The following is a 27,254-nucleotide window of genomic DNA, read 5'->3' as shown; positions in this document are numbered from 1 at the left end:
ATAAATTTTAAGGAATATGACAAAAAAGATATTATAGGTATTGAAGGGGGTCTCTGGGAGGAGTTGGGAAATGAAAGAAAAACAAGAATGTGATTTAACCCTATTTTCTTAAAATATGTTTTTAAATGTTAACAAATTCAGATAAATTGAAATCATGTAACTTTTCTCATTATAATACAGTAAAACTTAAAAAAGGAAAAACAATATAATAGTATAATTTTTTTTCTCTCTTTTGGATGTTGTTTTTGCATTTGGTAGTATATAACTTCATTTTTTATTATTATTTGAAGTGTTTCATACAATATGTTCTAACTAATGTCTTTCTATTTTTTCAACTACTTGCAGATATTCCTGTCTCTCTGCGAATAAACTTTCATCCACCCTTGCTTGCATACAAGGTAATTATCTCTGTGTCTGTCTTACTACCCCAGTAATAAAAACAAAACCACAAAAAAATTACCAAGTTTGCTACCCAGAAAAGCAAAAAAGTACAAAAGTAAAATGAATCAAGTAACCAAAAAAAAAAAACAATGAGTCAAAAGTGAATGTTTTCTAAGTTCCAGTGGTTTCGGCCTGCCCTGGAATGTGTTTGATATAAACAGTAGCACTCCAATGGAAAAAAATGAGATTTGCCTTTCTACACAGCAAGTATCAATTACAGATGGTGTCTTATTTGAGGATGGCACTTTGTGTCCACTTTTCCTTCTTCGTCCTAGTATTTCTGTGTGTTTTGAAACTGTGCTGGTCCTATGCTTGCTGCAATAATCTCTGTACTTCCCATAACCATCTCTGTGGCAATAATTGATGGATACATCCAAATGAGGACCTAGTACCCCAAAGTTTGTGGGTATAGATGCTCTCATATCCATCTATTGACTGATACCTTAAATAAACTGTTGTAATTAAAGTGTGGGCAAGTATATGAAGTTAGATGGAATATTGGTAGGTGTGTTGTAGGGGTAGACATTCTATGATAGAGAACTTGATATAATTTTTTTCAAACACACACTATTCAAACAATGATATTGCATAAGCTATTTTATCAAGATAGATTTTTACTAGTAGGTAATGTCATAAGAAGTCAAGACAATGCGCACATATCTGCATCATAATACTGAATGCACACAGAAAACATTGTTGAGTATTTATGCCAGGCAGTAAAGGCTCACACCTTTAATGCCAGCACTTGGGAAGCAGAGCCAGGCAGATTTCTGAGTTCGGGGGCAGCCTGCTCTACAAAGTGAGTTCCCGGACAGCCAGAGTTATATGCAGAAACACTGTCTCAAAAAACCAAAATGAAAGAGAAAGAGAGAGAGAGAGAGAGAGAGAGAGAGAGAGAGACAGAGACAGAGACAGAGACAGAGACAGACAGAGACAGAGAGACAGAGAGACACAGAGAGAGTGAATGTACATATGTATATGTATATATGCATATATATGTATACAATTTCCATTCTAAAATAAATATATTATTCCTTTATCATTATATTACTAGGGATATTCTGATTTAATTGGATATATTTCCTGTAAAGAGGCTGAACCCACCATTTCTTTGTAGAGTCCAAGAAGCATTTTAGAGGACATTATAATAGAGATAAAGGTGTTACTTATTGGTATAATTCATTATTGCAATAATAGAATTCAATGGCTACTGGAAAAATCATATCATGAGTAATCAAGAGCAAGTTTTATTTGGCTATCCGGAGTCACAATCAGAAAATTGCAGAAGGAAATTAATGTATTCCTACTGATATCTAGGTTCTACTCATTTTTAGATTTCACATACATGATCAGCATTCAGGCACTAAGGAACGTTATGTCCCCACTACTAACTGAACAGAGAGCTCATAGTAAGTAGTAGTTTTTCTGGTCTTCCACTTTCTATTTTCTCAGGTGGAGGGAAAAATAAATGAATCAGTAGTATAGATCTTGATCAACAAGCTTTTGCTTTTTCTTCTTATTTGAGAGCTCTTTACTGACTGGTTTATAATCCATTCATTTTTGTATGCAAAAACTCCTCCAGTCAAATAGAATATGAGCCAATATAATTGTCTATACTGAGAATTTTTACTAGTCAACATTCTAGGCACAGTCCAGGTCTCAACTGTTTCTGGGTAAAATTTAATCTTGCCTATGATGTGCTCAAGAGAGGGAAGACTATTCCTAAAATATACAAGATTCAGAGAAAATGGGAAGCAGACATTGTTTGATTAAAGGATTATGGTTCTGAGTTGCTAAATCCTGTCTCCTATGCAAGAATTGTGTGTGTGTCTCTCTAAAACCATTAATTCTGCTTAAGTTGTGGCAGGGTTTCTTTGAGTCTTGGAATACTGTATTATCTTCAATGGACTTGATTCAATTTCAGAATAAATTTTTGAAGGAGCAAAGATTTTTTGCTTGTTACCTTCCCTAAGGGAGGCCATTGTGAAGAGTTGCTATATCACCAAGCCCCTTGAGGTACACCTCAGGCCAGGGCCTGTCTCTGGTGAACCTCAGCCACCAGTTTGCATACCGAGAACACTCTATCTGTACTAGTAGCTGAATCCATTTCCCTGTCCTACTGATTATAAAGAACAAGCTCTGAAATTGAAATGCCAAAAATTTCCAGAAATCTCTGTCCACAATGAGCTTAATATGAAAACTGTCTTCTATTCTATCCAGTTCACTGCTTCCTCTATGCTGAGCACAGAAATCTATACTATTGGACTATCTCTCCCAATAAATGTGAGGGCCTGACACAAGAAGTTTCAGAGGAGAATAATTTAGCAGGAGGTAGTTAAATGCTAGCGATCACTGTCATTCCCTCTACTTATCATTTATTAATAATAATAAAAAAGACAAATTGTAAACTGCCTTAGGCACACAAATGTCCAACCTCTACACCTAATGACCTCCAGTCACCATGTTCAACCCACAGTTCACTCTACCTACCCTAACTCTACAGAGCACAAAAGAGGAAAATTCCTAAACTCTGGACTTGAAAATCCACTAATCCCCATTCTGAAAATTTCTAGAAAACTCTATCCCCCAAACCTTATATAATTCCAGTATTCTGCTCAGTACTCTGCTTGTTCTATCCTGAACATGGACAACCATCCTCCTAAGTCTTTTCTTTCCAAATACATCTCTTGTGTGTGTTTTGCTATGTGCTTCGAGTTTCTAGTTTGATTGGGATCTCAAATGCCAACATATGTTCTCCCTTAGCGCTGCAATCTTTTCAAAGGCAGGGAGAGTTCTTACCTAGCCTACTGATACTACCGTCTCTTTCAGTTATAGGATTTTCACATGTTATAATCATATTTAGTGCAGGAGGTCCTTTCAGAAAAGTTAAATAACTCCGGCAGTCTTATTTGTAATTTTTCTAGTGCCAATAGTGTCTCAGAGATTAAGCTTTTCCAATTTGTGTTGTATAGACATGGATAAATTGTCATTGCACACTGGGAAATATTAATTTTTATAGTTTTTCTCCATTTATTGTCTATCCATTTTTTTCTATGAGGTCAGGCAAGTAATATAAGTATTAGAAAATCAATTGCCTCTTTGTTGTATAAAATAAGTATTTTATATTTCAAGGGAAACAAATTTACCCACCACACTTACTTGCCATTCTTTGAAAATTAATCTTCCACTGATAGAGGACAATCCCTTCATTATCATTCCATTCACACCAATTATTTATATATCATTGACATTTATATAGTCATACAGATTTGCCTGAATTGCTTATGGCAATCACAAAATTTTTTCAATCCTATATATTACATATTATCTAATTCTCCCTTACTATCTGTAATTTAATTCTGTCCTATTTTTCTTCTTATAGAATATCTGGTAGGGAAAGAACTTAACATAAACACTAATCTTCAATTGATACACAGCAGAAACAACTCTACAAACACACGCAAAAATGCAAGTAATAGATTGGTATTAAATATCAAAGGAAGATGTTCGCATGTCTTACAGAGTTTCTTATTGATATGAAAACCTGGCATTAGTAAATGCATGTTGGGGTGATTATAGAGAATAAAGAGAGAGAAATTAAGGAAGAGGAAAATAGGGATATGAACAACATATGATTTACTATTTTGCACAACCTTACAAAGACTCTCTTTGTACTAGCTGTACAAAAGGAAAGCAGAAATTCAGAAGCCTTAGCACATTTGTTTCTGAATGGAAAGTATAGAATTTATTTCATGGTTAGAAATTACTATTATTTAACTATTATGCATATTATTATTATATGTGGGCATTATTTAAGAATGAGCCCTAAATTATATTTCATATTTGGTATCATTTGTTTCTTATTGTATGCAAACTGAAGTTGATGATTGAATCAAGTATTGCATATACACAAAAGAAACCATCAACAATGAACCTCTCACTACTCCAATACCTAATTCTTTTTGTGAGATATAGAAAAGACAAACAACAGGGAAATATGCCAAGGCCAATTCAATATTTCTATTCATTTTTAATTAAATTGTTCTATTTATTTATATTTCAAATGTTCCCCCTTCACATTCCCCAATACCAAAGTCCATCATCTCAGCTGTGCCCCACTTTGGATGCTGCCCCACCTTCCTTATCTCACCTCACTCTTTAATATTCCCCTTTTGTGGGTCATCAAGTCTTTCCAGGATTAGAAGTATTCTCTTCCACTGAGGCAAGAGAAGAGAGTCTTCTGGTACATCATATATGCTAGGGGCCAGTGACAAGCTCATTTATGCTCCTTGGTTGGTGGCTCTGGGTGCTCTGAGGGTCTGGTTTAGTTGATATAGTAGTTCTTATGTGTTTCCAAACACCTGTAGCTCCTTTGATCCTTCCCCTAATGCTTCCATAGGGATCCTCAACCTCAGTCTTATGGTTTGCTGTAAGTATAGGTATCTGTCTCAGTCAGGTGGGGGGAGAGCCTCTCATATGTCACCCATGCTAGGCTTTTGTCTTTAAGCACAATATGGCATCATTAATAGTGTCAGGGTCTGTGGGCAGGCACCAACCTCTAAATTTTTTTTGATAGCTTTGGAAAAGAATTATACCATAACTCCCTTCTGTGATTTTACCTGGGATGAAAGAATGTGATCTATAGATTATTATAGGGATTTATATCTCAAAGTTTAAAGCTGAAGAAAAAAGTTGCTTATTATCCCATGCCTCTTCTTTTCCTTCTTCTATTTTTTTGTATCAGAAGGAAATTAGATTTTCCCAGAAACAAAACAAGCTAAGTATCTGGGGAAATAAAGCAATGTGGCTCCATCTATTTAGTTATCTATCTATCTATCTATCTATCTATCTATCTATCTATCTATCTATCTACCTATCTATCTATCTATCTATGTTCTATCTACATATGTATCTTCCCATCTATCAATCAATCTCTCAATCAGGTATTTGTTCCCTTTAAATCAATTGAGTTCTATTAGTTCTGATCATGACTACATAAGTATATAGTCACTGACTGGTATATTGGCATCCTAGAATTAGTATTGCAGAACCCTAGAAATATCATCTCTGTCTAACATACATCTCCTTCAAATATTCTCAAAGCATATAACAGAAACTCCATTTACCTAGCCCTCTGTGTTCAAATTTTTATTTCACTTGATTTTGTGTAGGTTTTATTTTGCAGACAAGATTCAAGATGGGATTGATCCTGAGTAGAACAGATTTAGCAGGTGACAGGGCAATAAATTGCATTGGACAGCACTTTGAATTTTCTCTGAGCCACTGAGAATATTTTGTTTGTTTCTTCCTTCAAAAGAGGAAGCAAAGTTGCCAAAGGTACGAGGGTTTATGTTCACTTCCTACAGCAGCAATTACATAATTTCTCATATGTGTTTTGAAGATTTGTAAGACATAATTATGCAAGGATAATAAAATAAAAATTTTTAAATGATTATATTGTAATGTTCAATACTCCCATCTCTCATGCCCTCTTAGACAAAGTTTATTTAAGCAGGAAGCAGAGACCTTAGTCTCCTCCCCATTAGAGCCTTGTAGTTATAGATACTAGACTGTGTGAATCTGGAAATATTTATATTTTACCTGTGATTATAACAAGCAAGGCAAAATCTTAAGCTGAATTATATCCTATTTTAAGTCTTGTTACTACTTACTTCCTTTTCTATTTCTTATATATGTCTCTTTAACATACTTTCATATTCATTTCATCAAAGTGTCAGAAGAATGACAGGTTCTAGAGTCTATAATGTTACTGTACTTATTGTTTAATATTTAGTAAAATGCAAGTGGAATTCTAATGCTTAACCTAGGTCCTTTGATTCTCACTTTCTAACCTATTTTGGATATTGTTTCTTCATAAAATCTTACTCAGAATGATATTATCAGTAGAGAAAAAGCAAAAATTGTTCTCAATTTTGCTTGGGGGTTTTCTACATGTCCACAGTTTGGGCTTCTGTTCCAGTATCTGGGATCTAGGTAAAGATATTTTATTAATGATTTTACTAAATAAACTATTTTTTAATCTTGCTAACTTTTTCCTGTTCTATATATCTCCCCCTGACCATCCCAGAATACCAAGGTTTTTAGTATTAACAAAGGCAAAAGTAAACTGTGAAGACAGAAACAGTTTTATAAATAATTTTATTCAAAACAGCATGAGCCAGACAACTCACTGCTGAAAACTACAACTTTGATATGAATTCTCAATAGACCTGGCAGTCTGTTTATTCTCATTAACATTTCTGTCAATGGCTCTTCATGCCTTATACAGGATTTTCTGTGAAATTACAAAAATAGGCAGGATAATATAGAAAGGCAATATTTCCTACTTTTCCTCCTCATTTTCTTGCTCTTTTATCCATATTATATTCCCATTCCTACTTTCATTCTCCTACTTTTCAACAGATTGATGTAGCTATTTCATCAGGAACAGAGTGAAGAATATTTACAGAGACATAAGTAACAGGTAAAACTCACTGACTAGAGGATTCTTATTCCTGAAAGATATTTCTAGGTCCAATGGTGACAAGGCCTTGGTATACATATCTAAATAGGAAAAACAAAGATAAATTGAGGACCCTGGAAATTTTTTAGACATTTAAATCAAATCTTATTTAGCAGAATGCTAGACTTAGAGTCATTCTGTCCTTCACTGATAGTGGAAAACCTTGTTTGTTTTGCTGTGTCTAAGGCCCATTCTTACTTTTTTTCCCAAAGAGACAAGCTCAGGTATTTCTAGATGATCAGAATTCTCAATAATACTGTTCTCAGATATTTCCATCTAGGATTTTAGAATACCTGTATTCAAGTTAAAATACTTATTTGACAAGCAGGGAGAAAGTCATCATTGTACTGAATTCTCAAAGGCCCCTTCTAAGCTGACAGGACAATTTACCAAGACTAGTATATTTGGAAACCCTAGTCAGTAATCATCTCTTGCAAAAAATAAAGGGAATACAAAAAATTCTCTGAATATGTAGGTGGATATTGGGATCTTTTATTGCTGTTAGCTGACTTCTCCTCAATAATCCAGAGAGCAAGCATCCACTTTGAAAAGAAGCTCTAGGAACCAATTTCCTCAGGATTAGTCTTATAGGATAGACTTTCCTAGATACACTCAGGAATGGCCAATGTGGACAGTCACTCTTTTGTTTGATTTGTTCTTATCTCATACTCAGACTTTAGTACAATAAGCTGTGACAAGGTAAGTGAAGCCATATGAGTCTAAGCTGTTTGTTAAGGGAAATATTTAAATTTCTCAATGTCATCAGCTTTAAGTTTTCTAATGGTCTAACAATAAATAATATCTAGTTAAAATTAGCTCAAGGTTGGCATTACCTGCCAATCATAAAGAGGTAACATTAGTGAGTTAGGCAGGTCAATTTTGTTTTCGTACAAAACAAAATTTTGGGGGGAAATCATCCCTCTTAGCGGATGTATTTGTACAGAATCAAAGTGTTACAGAAAGTTATTTTTGTGTGTCCAGAGAGTCCTCAGGAAGAGATACATGGATCTCCTTCCTCAACGATTAAACACCCCAGGGATGTTGGACATTTAGGAACCTGTGCCTTTAATTTGCTCAGCTCCACATAAGGATAAAATGCAACATATGTAAAGGATCCAAATGGAACAGGATCAGAGTTTGTTAGGCTGGACTGCCTGGCACTTGACAGTTATAACCTTGGAGATTCCCATCATTGTGTCCCATAAGTTTGGGTATGTTGTGGCTTCATTTTCATTAAACTCTAGAAAGTCTTTAATTTCTTTCTGTATTTCTTCCTTGACCAAGTTATCATTGAGTAGAGTGTTGTTAAGTTTCCACATGTATGTGGGCATTCTATTGTTTATGTTGTTATTGAGGAGCAGCCTTAGTCCATGGTGATCTGATAGGACTCAAGGAATTATTTCAATCTTCTTGTATCTGTTGAGGCCTGATCTTTGACCAATTATATGGTTACGTTTGGAGAAGGTACCATGAGGTCCTGAGAAGGTATATCCTTTTGTTTTAGGATAAAAAGTTCTATAGACATCTGTTAAATCCATCTGTTTCATAACTTCTCTTAGTCTCAATGTGTCTTTGTTTAGTTTCTGTTTCCATGATCTGCCCATTACAGAGAGTAGGGTTTTGAAATCTCCCACTATTATTGTGTGTGGTGCAATGTGTGCTTTGAGCTTTAGTAAAGTTTCTTTTATGAATGTAGATGCCCTTTGATTTGTAGCATAGAGAATCAGAATTGAGAATTTATCTTGGTAGATCATACCTTTGATGAATATGAAGTGTCTCTCCTCATATTTTTGATCATTTTATGGTAAAAGTCGATTTTATTTGATATTAGAATGGCTACTCCAGCTTTTTTCTTCAGACGATTGGCTTGGAGAATTGTTTTCCAGCCTTTTATTCTGAGGTAGTGTCTGTCTTTGTCACTGAGGTGGGTTTCTTGTATGCAACAAAATATTGGGTCCTGTTTAACTACCAATCTGATACTCTATGTCTTTTTATTGGGGAATTGAGTCCATAGATATTAATAGATATTAAGGAAAAGTAATTGTTGCTTCCTGTTATTTTTGTTGTTAGAGCTAGAATTCCATTCATGTGGCTATCTTCTTTTAGTTTTGTTGGAAGATTACATTTTTTCTTTTTCAGAGATGAAGTTCCCCTCCTTGGAGTTTTCCATTTATTACTCTTTGAAGGGCTGGGTTTGTGAAAATATATTGTGTGAATTTGGTTTTATCATGGAATACTTTGATTTCTCCATCTATAGTTATTGAAAGTTTTTCTGGGTATAGTAGTTTAGGCTGGCATTTATGTTCTCTTCGGGTCTGTATGACATCTGCCCAGGATCTTCTAGCTTTCATAGTCTCTGGTGAGAAGTCTGGTGTAATTCTGATAGGTCTGCCTTTATATGTTACTTGACCTTTTTCCCTTACTGTTTTTGGAGTATAACTTCTTGAGTTCTTTGTATATTTGGATATTAGCCCTTTATCAGATATAGGATTGGTAAAGATCTTTTCCTAACCTGTTTATTGCAAAAACCTATACTCACCAAAACTGGAAAATCTAGATGAAATGGATGATTTTCTAGACAGATACAAAATACCAAAGTTAAATCAGGATCAGGTAAACCTTCCAAAAGTTCCTGTAACCCCTTAGGAAAGAGAAGCAGTCATTAAAAGTCTCCCAATCAAAAAATCTAAAGGTCCAGATTGCTTTAGTGCAGAATTCTAATAGACCCTCAAAGAAGACCTAATACCAGTACTTCTCATCATATTTCATAAAATAGAAACAGAAAGAACACTAGTTAATACATTCTATGAAGCCAGAGGTACTTTAATACCTAAACCAAACAAAGTTACAACAATGAGAACATTAGAACAATTTCGTTCATGAATATTGATGCAAAAATACTCAAAAAATTCCTGCCTTGTGAATCCAAAAATATATCAAAATGATCATTCACCAGGATCTGTTGCAGCATTTTCTCTGTCCAATCACATTATGTCAGTGATAGGTTTGTGATTAGACAGGAATACGAAGGTAGAGCTAGAAGTTTAGACATGAGAAGGTCGGCAGTCAGAAAAAAAAAAAAAAGCAGAAATCATCATGGAGGCAGTTGAACAGGAAGATGATCCAGACCACGTATGGTTTTAAGCAGCCACAGGTAGTTAAGGTTTTGACAATGTTAGAATAATTGGGTTAAACCATTATCTTTTTCATTTGACTCTGAAATTATTGTATTGGCCTCTTGTAAATTGTGATCTTATTGATATATAAACCTGATTGGATAATTAAGCCATAAGAGTCATGTATTTACCTGATAACTAGGCACTAGATGACTGATTGTGGCATGTGTAGAGCATTGAGTATAAGGAGATGATCTTACTAGCTAGGAGAAAATAGCAGGAGCACTGGCCAGTACCTGTGGCACTAGAAAAGAATGTGGTTTGGTGGGCCAGTAGAGATTGTGGTGTGATCTATTTTTTAATATTTATGCAACAAGGATCAAGTAAGCTTCATCCCAAGGTTGAAGGGGTGGTTTAATATATGGAAATCCATTAATATAATCCACTACATAAAAAACTCATAGAAAAAAATAACCAACATGTTCATCTCATTAGATGTTGAAAAAGTCTTTGACAAGATACAGCACCTTTTCTTGCTAAAAGTATTGGAGAATAGGAATTCAAGGTCCATACCTAAATATAATAAAAGTAATATACAGCAAGTCAGTATCCATCATCAAAATAAATAGAGAGAAACTTGAAGCAACCCCTCAAGGAACAAGACAACGATGCCCACTCTCCCTCTATCTATTCAATATATTACTTGAATTTCTAGCCAGAGAAATTAGGCAACAAAAGGAGATCAAATGGTTACAAATTGTTAAAGAGGAGGTCAAAATATCACTATTTGCAGATAATATGTTGGTATACATAAGTGACCCAAAAACTTCACAAGAGAACTTATACAGCTTAAACAACTTCAGCAAGTGGCTGGATACAAAATTAACTCAAACAAATCCAGTAGCTTTCCTTTACTCAAAGGATAAATGAACTAAGAAACAAAATAGGGAAATAATACACTTTACAATAGTAGAAAATAATATGAAATATCTTGGTGTGATGTTAACCAAGTGCCCTCTGGTTTCTTCTCCCTCCACTCTGGAATTGAAGAATCCTCACATGGGCCGTAAAAGTTCACTTTCAGAGTCAGAGAATGAAAAAAAAAGTGTTTCAAGGTTCAGTAAAGTACAGGGACTAGAAAATAGTCAAACATTTATGTAGCACTGTTCAGTGCTTGGGTGCTCTTGCTAACTTGGGGAAATTATTTGAAAAATAAATATCTTAGCTAGAATTGTGGGTAGTTTCTATCCATTAATTAAATGGCTGGAAGGATCAGGAGACCAGCAGTTGAGTATACATATCATACTACATTTTCTGTACAACTGTGAGTTAACTAGTGGGTGTTGGAGAACCTGGGCCATTCAGGCCAAGGAAATATAAAAGTGGGTAGCTATAGCAGTGGAGATGACAGGGATATACATCATTCTTTCTCTATAAAGGTTTTCTAGTGCTGTCTATTAGTCAAAGCATTCAGAACACAGTAAGTAGCCAAAAATTAATGTTTTGTAAGTTGGCCCAATAAATTTCTTGTATTCAGAGCAAGGACCTTGACTGTAGTCAGTTATCTTATTTTAGTGAGTTTAGTAAATTATTACTATCATTACTGTTATTAACTTTAATTTCTTTTTGTACACCATTGATTATTCACCCCCTAGTCCATCCTCTGACAGTTCCTCATCCCATTCCTCCTCCCCCAACTCCAAGATGATGTGCTTAGACCACTATATACTCTCACTTTATGTCAAGTTGCCCCATTTCCTGGAGCCTCAAGTCTCTCAAAGTTTAACTACTTCATCTCTAATTGACTCCAGACCAGGAAGTCCTCTGTTGTGTCAGAAGCCTTGGACAAACTAATGTATGCTACATGGTTGGTGAATCAAAGTCTGGGAGATCTCTTGTATCAAGGTTTGTTGAGACTACTGTTCTTCCTATGGGGTTACCTTGTGGAAGAACCTGGGAGCAAACATTTGGACCTATAGATCTGAAAGCCTTCCCATAATCAGAGGCAAAATTTAAATGAGGACATCTAACTATATCCATTATTGCGTATGTAAATAAGTTGTTATTTCAGTGGATAAGCCAAAAATAACCCCAAATATATTCTTATGGTTTTCACTTTACAATTTGGTAAATGTTTCATTTCTTCCATCATTATTTCCTTGATCTTGTGTGGTGACTCTAGATCACATGACATTAAGATTTATATAGAATGCAAAAACAAAGAACCATAGTTGTGTTTCAAGTTAATTCTGTTCCCAATTAAGGATGCAATAAATATATCTTCTAATATTTATGCTAAGGATAAGAAAGCCCGTACTAGTTTATTGAAAATGGTCAAGGGGTCAACAAGATTTTTGTTCAGGTTAAGAGGCTGTGCTTATTTTTATAGAGGAAGCAATGGATATGTGTATGTGTGTGTGTGTGTGTGTGTGTATATGTGTGTGGGTGTGTGTGTGTGTATGTGTAAAACTTATGTTCTCTTTGAACTGAGAAGAAACTGAATCTAGAGATGGTTTTTCCTTTCCACTTTAATATCAAACAGAAATATCCTCTGATGATGCTCTCCTTTCTATCACATGCTGCCTTACCTAACTCCCTAAGAGGAAATTACAAGATATCCATCATTCCAAGAGTAAAGATCTTCTGACAATAACTATTTCTATGAAATAATAAAGAGAGAAAGAAAGAGACAGAAGAGAGAGGGAGAGCAAGCAAACACTTATTATTAATAAAATTTCTTCTGGTTTCATCATCTCATAAAAATAACTTCTAACATTAATTAACATTAATGTTTATTTCTAAACATGAGACAAACTAAATATACTGCCATCTACAATACTTCTTGAACATAAAAATAAAGAAATTATCATGTGTCTTTTTTGTCAAAGTTACATGGAAAATATTTAAGGATTTTCTGTGCAGAAAGCAAGATGTTGATCATTGTTCATTCTGAGTTCTATACTTCAGCATTGCAAGCATAGGTTCAGCTTCTGAGTTCATGTGATTGTTCATTTTTTTAAGATTTATTTATTGTTATATGTAAGTACACTATAGCTGTCTTCAGACACACCAGAAGAGGGCATCAGATCTCATTACGGATGGTTGTAGGCCACCATGGAATTGCTGGGATTTGAACTCAGGACCTTCGAAAGAGCAGTCATTGCTCTTAACTGCTGAGCCATCTCTCCAGCCCCTGTGATCATTCTTTGCTTTATCCATTTCTGACCATCCAGGGTGAATCAATGGTTAATAAATGAAATATTAAAAGAATTAAATTTGAGCTGTGTGGTGGTGGCACATACCTTTAATCCCAGCACTTGGGAGGCAGAGGCAGGCAGATTTCTGAGTTCAAGTCCAGCCTGGTCTACAAAGTGAGTTCCACAACAGCCATGGCTATACAGAGAAACCCAGTCTCGAAAAACTAAAAAAAAAAAAAAAAAAAAAAAAAAAAAAAAAATCACACACAACACACAAACATATATACATACATATATTACATATATTAATTATAGCCATATATATACATATATGCATATATATAGTCTATCTATCTTTTTATCTATCTATCTATCTCTATTTAATTTAGAAAACTACCCACTATAATTTTTACAAATATGTACTGTGTATTAGTCAAAACAATTTAGATGGACTGACAGAATACTTATTTAATCACATCCAACCCTCCTGTCCTCTTCAGATATAATTATCATGTAGAAATCATAGCTTTTCTTTTAAACATGCTAGAAAAGAATCTTCCATATATTCACTTCATCCCACTGAATCAAGGAGTCACAATCAAAATTACCTGTTTGAACTTCAAGCTCATATTTATACACTTGTTCATTTGTGTGGTTTTTGTTTGTTTTGAGTTACTGCATCTAATTTGTTTTCTATATATTAACAGGTCTACACGATATTTCCCTTTACATTGATATTCACACAAAGAGTATTATAGAACCCAAGAAATGTGACTCATTCTTGTTTGGATCTATCCACTACATGTTTTATTTCAACATATAGCATGTCTTCCAAATACCTTCAATTACTATCAGAAGTTTTTATGTCATTGGATTTTATACAGGCTTCATTCAGGATTTTATGTGAGTTCCTTGTTCAATATCCATGGCAAGCATAGAAGAAAATATTTTGTAGGCTGAGATTTTTCAAATCCTATTTTTAAAAAGCCTTCACTAATGCTTAGACCTCTCTTCTAGCCCAGATTTCAGAAGTATGGAGAAAAGATGGTAAATAGGGCAGGGGACATGGACTGGTTTAGAAGTAGATCTTTGGGGAAATTGCAATGTCTCAGGATTACAGGAGTGAAAGAGAATTGCCAAGACATGGGTAGACAAAAACCAGATACAAACTCACCTAAATGTGCTTTGGAACTTCTTTCTGGATGACATTTCTAGAAGAAATGAAGCGAAATCCCACAGATAGAAGACATGAACATTAGTAGAAATGGAGGATACAAGTTCCTCCAGAAACAACTAATTCAAAGTTCATTTAGAAAAATTCTAGACTTGTGCTGTGTCTCTAATACAGGAAATCTATTTTTTTTTCTTTTCTTCTTTTTTTTTTTTTTTTTTTTTTTTTTTTTTTTTTTTTACTTTCTCTAAACATCTTATTTCCTTAATAAGGATTAAACCTCATAATTATCCATATCACCAATATATCCTCTTCCTTGGGAACATTCATTAGATTGTTCCCTGGAATGAGTTATAACTACAGAGTTTAATAAATTTTATTGGTAATCTTTAAGAAATATGTAAGTATAGCCATGAATCCAATTCACATCTTGAGTGAGGGGACTAATACCACCATGACGAGTAAAGTTGTATACTCCACTCAGGTTCTACATTCAGCAGGAATAATGGAAGTATTAATACTCACCTCCTATGTATTTGTGAGGTATAATTTTGTTTCCCAATGTAGAGATTTCTCCTTAATAATTCTTGGAAGAAGAATGGACCTGGGAATAGAGTACAAAATTTAAATACTTTTTTTGTGGCTTGCATTAGAGTGCACAGGTTACTCCTACATATATCTGGCTATTTTCAAGTTGTTTATAAACTCCATATATTAATCTGTTTGCATTGAACACTCAGAGCCAGAACATATTACTTAGAAGTAGATACATGTAGACTCCAAGGTCTAGATTGTCTGGACAAATGCGGGCTATCACATCGTTCTCTTTCTTCAACCTTAAGTTGTCTTGTTGTTTTCTGATATACTGAAAGTAGACATTACCAGGTTTGCTTTAAGTTCAAGGAGGATAGTATATGGAATCAACAGGCACCTTGAATGTGTTAGGATGGATTGTTCAGTCCCTCTCTTGAAAATGTGTTGGGGTATGTCAGTCCAGAGATATTTTAATATTTGATTCAGAACTCACAGGCCTACTAGAAGATAGTCCTTATATATCTTTGGAGATTTCAGTATTTGAGGCATGAATATGCTGAATCAACAATAGGTATCACCACAGCGCCGATGCATAGTACAGGATCTGTGCCTTTACTGAGATCTACATATAGAATGTGATGTGACATCTTTAGGAGGTATAGGGTATAGCAGAAACAGGACATGTTTGGCTTGATTATTTGTGAATTGACAGGTTTTCCATAAAAGATGCCACCTCTATAGATGAGCACTCTCTATCTTTTTGTATTGGATATTTTCTTTACTTACATTTCAAATTTTATCCCCCTTCACAGTTTCCCTCCCTCCTAGAAACACCCTGTCATATCCTCCCTCTGTGGGCTGTATTCTCCCATATTGTGTTTGTAAATAATTCTACTTACATTGGCAAAGACTGTATGTTCAAAAGTTCTAGATACTGTGGGAGAAGCAAAGAGACTGGTACAAAAATTAACTTCATAAATAAATGATGTTTTTCAGTGACCAAACCCTGCCTATTATGTGAAACAATATATTTCTTCTACAGAACTAGAGCTGACAATTGAAGTGATTTAACACTTCCCCAAGCCTTTTACTCTAATTCTACTACAGCTAAAACTTGTAATCTCCTGTTAATTTGCCAAAGCTCAGAGCCTGGTGATAAATAAATAATTTCCAGTAACAACCAGAAACAAATAAGGATCTGCTCCTTCGTTTTTAGATAAGAAAAAAATAGGGCATTATTGAGGCTTAATGCTTTTTCTCCTTTTTTATTTTGTTTTTATTATTAATAGTTTTATTGAAATTTAACTGAATGTCATAAAATTTCATTCACTTTAATTGTATAATTTAATAATTTTAAGCATTTATAGATTTCTCTTCTTGTAAAAATATTAAACTTCATTTTTTTTCAATTTTTTATTAGATATTTTTTATATATTTTTCAAATGTTATCCCGTTTCCTGGTTTCCATTCCCCCCAAAAAAACCTTATTGCCTCTGCCCTCACCCTGCTCACTAACACACCCTCTCCCCCTTCCTTGCCCTGGCATTCCTCTAGGCTGGGGCATAGGGCCCTCACAGAACCAAGTGCCTCTCTTCCCATTAATAACCAACTAGTCCATCCTCTGCCACATGCGCAGCTGAAGCCAGGAGTCCCAGCCTGTGTACTATTTGGTTGATGGTTTAGTCCCTGTGAGCTCTGAGGGTACTATTTAGTTCATATTGTTGTTTGTCCTAAGGGGCTGTAAACCCTTCAGTTCTTTGAGTCCTTTCTCTTGCTTCTTGAGTAGAACATTTTTCAGATTTGAAGTGTATGTGAATTTTATATTGTTTATGTTGGTATTGAGGATCAGTCATATTCCATGTTTTCCAATAGGATGCATGAATTATTTTGATCTTCTTGTATCTATTGAGGCCTGTTTTGTGACTGATTATATGGTCAGTTTTGGAGAAGGTACCATAAGGTGCTGAGAAGTTATATCCTTTTGTTTTAAGATAAAATATTCTATAGATATCTGTTAAATCCCTTTGTTGTATAACTTCTGTTAGTTTCACACTACCTTTGTTTAATTTCTGTTTCTATGATCTGTCCATTACAGAGAGTAGGGTGTTGAAGTCTTCCAGTATTATTGTGTGTTTTTGCAATGTGTGCTTTGAGCTTTAGTAAAGTTTCTTTTATGAATGTAGATGCCCTTGCATTTGGAGCATAGATGTTCAGAATTGAGAATTCATCTTGGTACTTTTACCTTCTATGAGTATGAAGTGTTCCTCCTTATTTTATTTATTTATTTATTTTGATTCCTTTAGGTTGAAAGTCATTATCATTAGCTATTAAAATGGCTACTCCAGTTTTTTCATGGGAACATTTGCTTGGAAAATTGTTTTCCAGCCTTTTATTCTGAGGTAGTATCTGTCTTTGGCACTGAGGTGGGTTTCTGGAATGCAACAAAATGTTGGGTCCTGTTTACGTACCCGGTCTGGTAGCCTATGTCTTTTTATTAGAGAATTAGATCCATTTATATTAATAGATATTAAGGAAAATAATTGTTGCTTCCTGTTATTTTTGTTGTTAAATTTGAAATTCTGTTCATGTGACTATCTTCTTTTAGTTTTGTAGGAAGATTACTTTCTTGCTTTTTCTAAGAAGTAGATTCCCTCCTTGTGCTGGAGTTTTTCATTTATTATCCTTTGAAGGGCTGGCTTTGTGGAAAGATACTGTGTAAATGTGCTTTTGTCATGGAATACTTTGATTTCACCATCTATGGTCATTGAGAGTTTTGCTGGGTATAGTAGCCTGGGCTGTCATTTGTGTTCTCTTAGGGTCTGTACGACATCAGCCTAGGATCTTCTGGTTTTCATAGTCTCTGGAGAGAATTTTGTTGTAATTATGATAGGTCTGCCTTCATATGTTACTTGACATTTTTCCCTCACTGCTTTTAATATTCTTTGTTTTGTGAAATTAGTGTTTTGACTATTATATAGCAGGAGCAATTTCTTTTCTGGTCCAAACTATTTAGAGTTCTGTAGGTTTCTTGTATGATTGTGGGCATCTGTTATTATACATTCAAGAAGTTTGCTTAAATATATATTTCTGGTTAACTTTTATATTATTTGATAAAATGTATTCAATCGAAGACTCCTTATAAGCAACTGGATTTCACAATGAATATGTACCTATGTTACAGGTTATTAAGCACAAAATTCTGGTGAAAATTTATGATAAGTGCTATCAGTACTGAAAATTAGATTTCACAGTATGCAATTCCAAACTTCTCTCTGATATCTGTACAGATTTAGCATGAAAATATAAACTAATTCACTATCTAAATAAAAGCGTGATTTACAGAGATGACCAATACTAAAAGAGAATAACCATCAGCATTTAATATTCTTACTTCTCATCTAAATATTAAAAACTCAACTAAGAATCAATATCACAAGGAGGAAATATTTGAAAATAACACTTTTATTATTAGGATTAGAAACAATTTCTTGAGAGATATATGACTTCAGAATGCAGGATATTTTTTAAAGGATATAAATAGATACTGGGAAGTACAAAATGCTCTAATGGTCTCAGAATCTACACAAATAGATGTGTAAAAATGTGGCTTGAGAATTATTATTTTTCTTTTTTATTGTTATTTTATTAGATATTTTCTTTATTTATATGTCATATGATAGCTCATTTCCCAGTTTCCTTCCAACAAACAAACAAACAAAAACAAACAAGAACAAACCCCTGTTGCCTCCCCCCTCCCCATGCTTGCCACCCCACCTTCTCCCACTTATTGGTCCTATACTGGGGCACAGAACCTTTACAGGACCAAGGGCCTCTCCTCCCATTGATGATCGACTTTGCAATCCTCTACTATACACATGTTGCCAGAACAATCAGTTCCAACATGTATAGTCCTTGGTTGGTGGTTGAGTCCCTGAGAGCTCTGAGGGTACTAGTTAGTTCATATTGTTGTTCATCCTAAGGGACTGCAAACCTTTCAGCTCCTTTGGTCCTTTCTCTAACTCCTTCATTGTGGACTCTGTACTCAGTTCAATGGATGGCTATGAGCCTCTACATCTGTGTTAGTCAGGTACTGTCAGAGCCTCTTAGGAGATAGTTATATCAGACTGGCTTATCCTTCCTTCAGTCTCAGCTCCATAGTTAGTCTCTGTAATTCCTTCCATGGGTATTTTGTTCCCCTTTTAAGAAGGAATGAAATGTCCACATTTTGGTATTCCTTCTTCTTGAGTTTCATGTGGTTTATGTGTTGTTCTTCCTGTATTCTGAACTTTTGGGCTAATAACTACTTATCAGAGAGTGCATACCATGTGTGTTCTTTTGTGATTGAGTTACCTCACCTAGAATGATGTTCTCCATCCATTTCCATAAGAATTTCATAAATTGATTGTTTTTAATAGCTGAGTAGTACTCCATTGCGTAGATGTACCAAAATTTCTGTATCCATTCCTCTTTTGAGGGACATCTGGGTTGTTTCCAGTTTCTGGCTATGATAAATAAGGCTGCTATGAACATGGTGGAATTTTTGGGGTCACATAAGTATACTATCATATCATCAGCAAATAATGATAATTTTACTTCTTCCTTCACAATTCGTGTCCTTTTGATTTCCTTTTGTTGTCTAATTGCTCTGACTAGGAATTCGAGTACAATATTGTATAGGTAGGGAGAGAGTGTCTAGTCCCTGATTTTACTGGGATTGCTTCAAGCTTCTCTCCATTTAAGTTGATGTTGGCTACTGGTTTTCTGTATATTGCTTTTACTATGTTTAAGTATAGGCCTTGAATTCCTGATTTTCCAAGACTTTTATTATGAAGGGATATTGGATGTTGTCAAATGCTTTCTCAGCATCTAATGAGATGATCATATGTTTTTTTTGTCCTTGAGTGTGTTTATGTAGTGAATTATGTTGATGGATTTCCATATATTGAACCATCCCTGCATCCCTGGGGTGAAGCCTACTTTTTCATGGTGGATGCTCGTTTTGATGTGTTCTTTGATTTGCCTTGCAAGAATTTTATTGAGTATTTTTGCATCGATAGTCATAAGGGAAATTGTTCTGAAGTTTTCTTTTTTCATTATGTCTCTGTGTGGTTTAGGTATAAGAGTAATTGTGGCCTCATAGAACGAATTGGTAGAACTGAATGAATTCAGTTTCTATTTTGTGGAATAGTTTGAGGAGTATTGGTATTAGGTCTGCTTTGAAGGTTTGATAAAACTCTGCACTAAACCCATCTGGTCCTGGGCTTTTTTTGGTTGGGAGACTACTAATGACTGTTTCTATTTCATTAGCAGATATGGGACTATTTAGATCGTTGATCTGATCTCAATTTAAATTTGGTACCTGATATTTGTCTAGAAAATTGTCCATTTCATCCAGGTTTTCCAGTTTTGTTGAGTACAGGCTTTTGTAGTAGGATCTCATGATTTTTTGTATTTCCTCAGTGTCTGTTGTTATGTCTTCCTTTTCATTTCTGATCTTGTTTGTTAGGATACTGTCTCTGTGCCCTCTAGTTAGTCTGGCTAAGGGTTTATCTATTTTGTTGATTTTCTCAAAGAACCAGCTCCTGGTTTGGTTGATTCTTTGTATAGTTCTTTTAGTTTCTGTTTAGGTTGATTTCAGCCCTGAGTTTTATTATTTCCTGCCTTTGACTCCTCTTGGGTGGTGAATTTGCTTCTTTATGTTCTAGCACTTTCAGGTATGCTGTCAAATTGCTGGTGTATGTGTTCTCCAGTTTCTTTTTGGAGGCACTTAAAGCATACAGAGACTGGCCCCTGTCTCATATTAAGCAAACTGCTTTCAGTCTGGCCTCAGAGTGACAGATTTGCCTAATTCTGCAGATACTTGATACACCAAAGTAGAGTGATTGGGACAGGGCTACCTTTCAAAGGCAAATGAGCAAGGGTCAAAGTGATGAACTCTGAGAAAGGTCCTTTGAGGGGTCTATATTTTGGATATAAATAATTAAATAAAACAAATAACTTATGTATATATATATATGTATATGTATATATATATTTAATACAAATACATTATAATATGAATAAATTATATATACAATTAATATAAATTATAATATAAATAAATTTATATATGTATATAAATATTCTATATGCATATTACATTATATATGTGTATATATATATATATATATATATATATATATATATATATATATATGTATGTATATGTATATATGCTGAGGAACAAGTGCGATCTGGTATCCTCTGTGGTTTCTGTTCCAGTATCTCTGTGTTCATATGAACATTCCTTAGTTGATTTTAGTGAGCCTAGATTCCTTTAGCCCTCCTTCACTTTTTGCTTTTTTATTCTTTCTGCCTTCTTTTTCATAAAGCTCTCTGAGCTCTCATTTGAGGAACTTGATGGAGACATCACATTTAGAGCATTATTTTCTATGTTCTCTCTTCTCTCCTTTTCTCTTCTCTTCTCTTCTCTTCTCTTCTCTTCTCTTTTCTTCTTGTCTCTTCTCTTCTCTTGTCATCTCATCTCTTTTCTTCCCTTATCCCTTCCTCTCTCTCTCTCTCTCTCTTTCTCTCTCTCTCTCTCTCTCTCTCTCTTCTCTCTGCTTAATATTTGGATATGGGTCTGTATTTTGTTCTCATATCTTACAAAGAGGAAGCTTCAGATTATGCCATTGCTAAAGAAAAAACTTACACAGCTTACTTAAACAAGAGAAGTTGAATAGATGCTTAAAATAAAATGTTAATTTCTATATATTAGCTTATTTTATGGAGAAAGTTCTCTGAAAGCTACTAAAAGAGAAATATAAGCCCTAACTCAATATAAATATCTTTGATTTATAGTGATGAATGGCATGCAAAATATCTAGGGCAAATTTAGCACAAATCATGTGGAAGTAACTAGCTACTATTAGATTTGACTTATTGCACAATTACTCCATGAGTCAGAATCCTTAACTGTCAGTGGTTGGTCAAAGAAGAACCAGAAAATAGACCTAGGTATTACATACTTGTAGATCTCTGCTTTCCTTAGCCATCAGTTCATGGAATCTATAGTATAGTATGTTGAAAACAAACAAACAATGCAAAGCAGGGAAAAGAAGGAAGTAAAGAGAACAACAACAAACAATTAAGCAAAGTAAAGGTTGAATGAAGGGAAGAAAATGAGGGACAGATCACCTAGTTGATTGTGTTGGAAAAGACTTGAACTATCAGGACCACAATATGATGAAGGACATTGCGAAATGGGGCAAAATAATTTTTACTCTTGACATTCTTTTAGCAATAATTGAATAATTGTATTTTTCTTTTTATTTGGAAGAATATATTACTTCAAACTATAATAAATTTTCAGCCACTAACATTAGAAAATCTATGCAATATTAAATTGACAACCACGGTATACATTTTACCCTGTAAATAGAAGTTTCTACTTCTCAAAGGAAAGAAATTTGGGATAATTGGGATCATGCAGATCTGTACATTGTTGGATGGTTGGTCCACTTGTGAAATGGAGGGTATAAAGACTCTTCTTTGTGGCTTTCCATCAGCTACATATGCAATGCTCACAAGAGAACAGCATAAAAACAGTTGTATCTCATAAAGTTTATGTGATGTGCAAATTCTAAAGTGGAAATTTAAGGATCATATTACAGGAAGGTATCAGAGACTTGATGGTAACTTGCAGTTGTTTTTGTTTAATGAACTGCTTGCAGAGGGAAAGTAATATCTTTAGTGAAGATTTGTATCAAAGAGTACTCATGCTCCTGTAGGTCTCCCAGCAACTTAGTAAATATCAAGAATTCTAAGTCATCTTAGTGTAGATCAAATTAAGTGACAATAGATTATTAGTTTTAGATATTGTGGGTAACTCTAATGTAGTATAAGTAATGGTTGTATTTTTAACATAATATATGACATCTGAATATTAAAATAATGTTAACAAAATAATGACATCTCAATAACAATTCTATAAGATCTCATATACACACCATATCCAAGTACACAGTATGCTGCTTTGCATAAAAAAATCACATATGTACTCACACACAAAGGAATGAGATAGTAGTATGTCTAGATTTTGGATATTTCTTTTGTAAAATAAATTATTTTTAATATTTCTTTACCATTATTGTAATTTAAGATGAGGTTTATTATGAGATAAAAGGTTTATGAAATTATACACAAATCTGCCTTCATATAATTCAAGTGCATTGCTTGTAAGTCATGTGCATAAATATATGAACTCCTGTAATTAATTCCCATATGTGCATAGTTCCTCAGAATATAGTCACAGAAAAATTACAAAGGTTCAGCTCTGGGATGCATTTGACACACCATAATTACAAGCAGGAGTCAGTCCATAAATAAAAATGGAGGCTTTATTATCGGTATCATTAACCAAATTCAGGCTCAAAGGCACAGGCATTAAGGGATAGTTTTCTCTATTTTATTAGAGCCAGAAACCAGAGAAAAACTACATAATATTATGGTCTTTCTCCTTCTATTTCATCTTTATCATTATTCCGGATGTAACAGGCAGGGAGAGAATAGAAGAAATGGAGGTGCTTTGTTGTAAAAATCTCCATGGTAACAACAGGCTTATGCCTCTTTTATCATTTTTAGATTTCTCTCCATATGGGTCCAAAACCTTTTATCTAATTTTCCTATGTATACTCAACCAGTCAGAGTCAACGAGAGCTAAAGAAATCTTTCACACAGAAAATATTCCAGGAATGTTCCTTGTTGATGTGTAGCTCTCATCTTGCACCAGGCTCTTGCTGTAGATAGACAACGAGCTGCTTTTTTGAGAAGGAGGATTGTTCTGGAAACCTTAAGATGTAAATAAAACATCAGCATGGTCAGGTAACCTGTCATGATTCTTCACATTCCTGCTCTGAATGAAACGGCTCCTGTTTGCTGTTCAAGTTATTTGTTATTGCTTCTGGTAATTGCTTCAGTTTTAAGATCTATCATTCAGGACTCGGCCTTGGAGTTATGCTTCATCTGCAAATATAGTGTATTCTGTCATCCTTCAGTACCTTACAGAGACAGGAGACCTGTTGCTCCTTAATCTGCGTTTGAGGATCAGAACTGTAAAGAGTTTTTATATCAAAATAGCAGTTGTCACTTGTAAAGATGATAATTTCTCAAATATTTTCTTACATCACTTATCTAGGTTACAACTCTGCCCTGACAATACTTAAACCCCAAACCTGCAATTCTTTTTCTTTATCATCTTGCTGCCATCAAAGGTCTCAGATGATTTACATTTAAACCCAAATTCTCTTTTTTTTAAATATTTATTTATTATACGTAAGTACACTGTTGTTGTCTTCAGACACCCCAGAAGAGGGCATCAGATCTTATTATGGTTGGTTGTGAGCCACCGTGTGGTTGTTGGGATTTGAACTCAGGACCTTCAGAAGAGCAGTCAGTGCTCTTAACCACTGACAGTGATGGTGCACGCCTTTAATCCCAGCACTTTGGAGACAGAGGCAGGCAGATTTCTGAGTTCGAGGACAGCCTGGTCTACAGATTGTGTTCCAGAACAGCCAGGGCTACACAGAGAAACCCTGTCTTGAAAAAACAAACCAAAAAATAAAATTTAAATAAAAAAAAATAAATCCAAATTCTCACATCAGATTTACATTGTTATTGCTGGGAACAAACATATCTCCATGTTTATGCTTATATATCTGCATATTTTATTTTTTAAGGACAGTCAAAGCAAAGAGAATGCCAATAAAAAACCTTACATTCCAAAACTGATTTTTTGTTTGTTTTTTCTACAGTGAAGCACAATGTACAAAGGTTTCTAGGCACTGCCCAGTTTCCCTGAGTCCTAGTTTGTATAATATTTTAGTTAGATTGCTTTGTTATAAATACTCTTTAGTATTACACAGCATTTTTTCAACTGTGTTTATTAGATATTATTCTGTGGCTCTTTTGTGTTTTGTAGTATTTTTGTAAATGAAGCACTTGTTTTTATATGTATTCTAGATGCCTCATTCCATATAATTTTATCTAAATATTGATATGTGAGAGAATCAATTGATGATAATAGGTTGAATCTATCATAGTATATCACATATGGCTTATATTTAATGTTAATATCTCATTAGTTTTGAAATTATTAACATTTGTTTAGAACAGAAAATGTTCTCATGAAAGACTTTATCAACTTATCTTTATTATCTTGGTAAATATGTAGTTCACTATAGGATTGTAGCTCAGTAATTTTTCTTATTTTTCTATGCATCACTTGTATTATTTTGCTTCTCTGTATCTAACAAAATGCTAAATTTTGAGGATTTATCAGATTTTGAGGCTCATTCAAGAGAAATGAATGTGCATCTGAATAACCAAATATGGTTAATTTGTTGAAAATTAGTAAAAACAGAGATTGTAGTAGAATTTTTAAAAGTTTTATTGTACATTGTTTGTGTGATGCCTAACAATGTGATTGGGAAAGATTACAATAGCCTTCATTGTTATTGTAGAAAGTACACACACATAAAAGCAAGTACTTGTTGAGGCCCTAACATTTTAAATTGTGAATGGCAATGATAGTAATGGGTGCCTTCTTAGCAGTTTTGACTGCAGACTCCTCAGAGGAATTATTCTAAATGAATTACATCTCTTATCAAATGTATTGTGTACATTACTGGACTGAATGAAAATGAAGGTTCTGTTTCTCAGGATTCTTGTATTTTAGGATTAGGGGATTGAGATATGTAAATGTAGTAGTTGTACAAAAATATACCCTTCTCGGGTGATAGCTCATATAGCCTCTATAGGTACCATTAAAGTACCACCAAGCTCAAATCCTAGTCACTTTTGAATCTTGCATATTTCAGTTAGAAGTGCCAGTCAATGTGTATGTGCCAAAAATTTCAATAAAGTTATGAAGGTTTTACTTTGAAATAAAGTCCTTATTGGATTAAATAGCAACACTTGCCTGTGCAAGAATTGATATTTTATTGGTCACGTATACAATACCTGAGAAACAAGAATCATATTTTCCAGTGACTAGAGACCTGATATTGATAGGGTAAATATAGTACCAGGTATTCCATGTGTTTCAATTCAGTTGTCCATTACTTTATTTTCATCATTTCCTTCAGCTTTGCTTTGTAGAAATAAAAAAGAAAGAAAGAAAACCAACAGATAAGAGTTTTCCTTAGATATGGTATGAAAAATTTGCTTCAGTGTTCAGTAAACCAATCAGTTTTGAAAATTGTTTTTCAGTTATTTAACACTATGTAGTGCTCAGAAAAACTTGAGGAAAAAGGGAGTTTAAAAGGAAAGAAGAGACATAGGAATAGATTAAGGTGCTGCCTAATCCTCTATTCCAAGAGAAAGAACGGACATCTAGGTCAATCATCTGTGTTGCCTGTTTTATATACACACTTGCTTGGCTTGAAGTTTGTTTGCATGCCCTCATTTAATTACAAGAAAAGGCAGGAGATTCTCACCATAGTATCCCCATAATCAGACAATTTATTGTAGGAAAGTCTAAACTTACTGAGTGTAACCATTTAAGAGACTAGAAAATATAGGCCAAGACCAAGTATTAGAGGTTGGCTCTGTAATTTTATCTAAAAGAAAATCATCATGCTTACTGAGTAATGATTTACTGGGTGGCCTTTTTCTGAGTACACACAGCCCTGAAAATAGACAATTAAAATGATCTGTTTGTGTTCCCAGTAAACTCATCAGTTGAGTAGGATGACCTTCATATACATCTGTATAGACTTGTTTGAAGGTTAAATGGGTTAAATGTAAATTTCTCCTTTCCCAGTTTCCCCTCCAAAAAACAAAAAAAAAAACAAACAAAAACGACAAAAACAAACAAACCCCTGTTGCCTTCCCCCTTCCCATGCCTACCACCCTACCCTCTTCCACTTATGGACCCTGGCATTCCCCTACACTGGGGCACAGAACCTTCACAGGGCCGAGGTCCTCTCCTCCTATTGATGATCGAATTTGTAACCCTCTACTATACACATGCTGCCAGAACAATTGGACACCTCCATGTGCAGTCCTTGGATGGTGGTTGAGACCCTGGGAGCTCTGAGGGTACTATACTACTTAGTTCATATTGTTGTTCGTCCTAAGGGGCTGCAAACCCCACAGCTTCATTGGTCCTTTCTCTAACTCCTTCACTGGGGACCCTGTACTCAGTTCAATGGATAGCTGTGAGCTTCTGCATCTGTATTAGTCAGGTACTGTCAGAGCCTCTCAGGAGATAGCTATATTTAGGCTGGCTTGCC

General features: G+C 34.5%; 1 protein-coding gene across 1 annotated transcript in view; it reads left to right on the top strand.

Moving 5' to 3' along the window:
• LOC116101249 (probable ubiquitin thioesterase DG1039) overlaps positions 1 to 27,254 on the top strand; it is a 69,892-nt gene that overhangs the window by 25,554 nt on the left and 17,084 nt on the right. The window contains exon 4 of the mRNA XM_031384877.1: positions 346 to 398. Within this exon, the coding sequence (XP_031240737.1) occupies positions 346 to 398 (53 nt within the window). The remainder of the gene's footprint in view (positions 1 to 345; positions 399 to 27,254) is intronic.

Source organism: Mastomys coucha, unplaced genomic scaffold (assembly GCF_008632895.1).
Source record: "Mastomys coucha isolate ucsf_1 unplaced genomic scaffold, UCSF_Mcou_1 pScaffold21, whole genome shotgun sequence".
NCBI lineage: Eukaryota > Metazoa > Chordata > Mammalia > Rodentia > Muridae > Mastomys > Mastomys coucha.
This window is presented reverse-complemented; position numbering and strand designations above follow the sequence as displayed.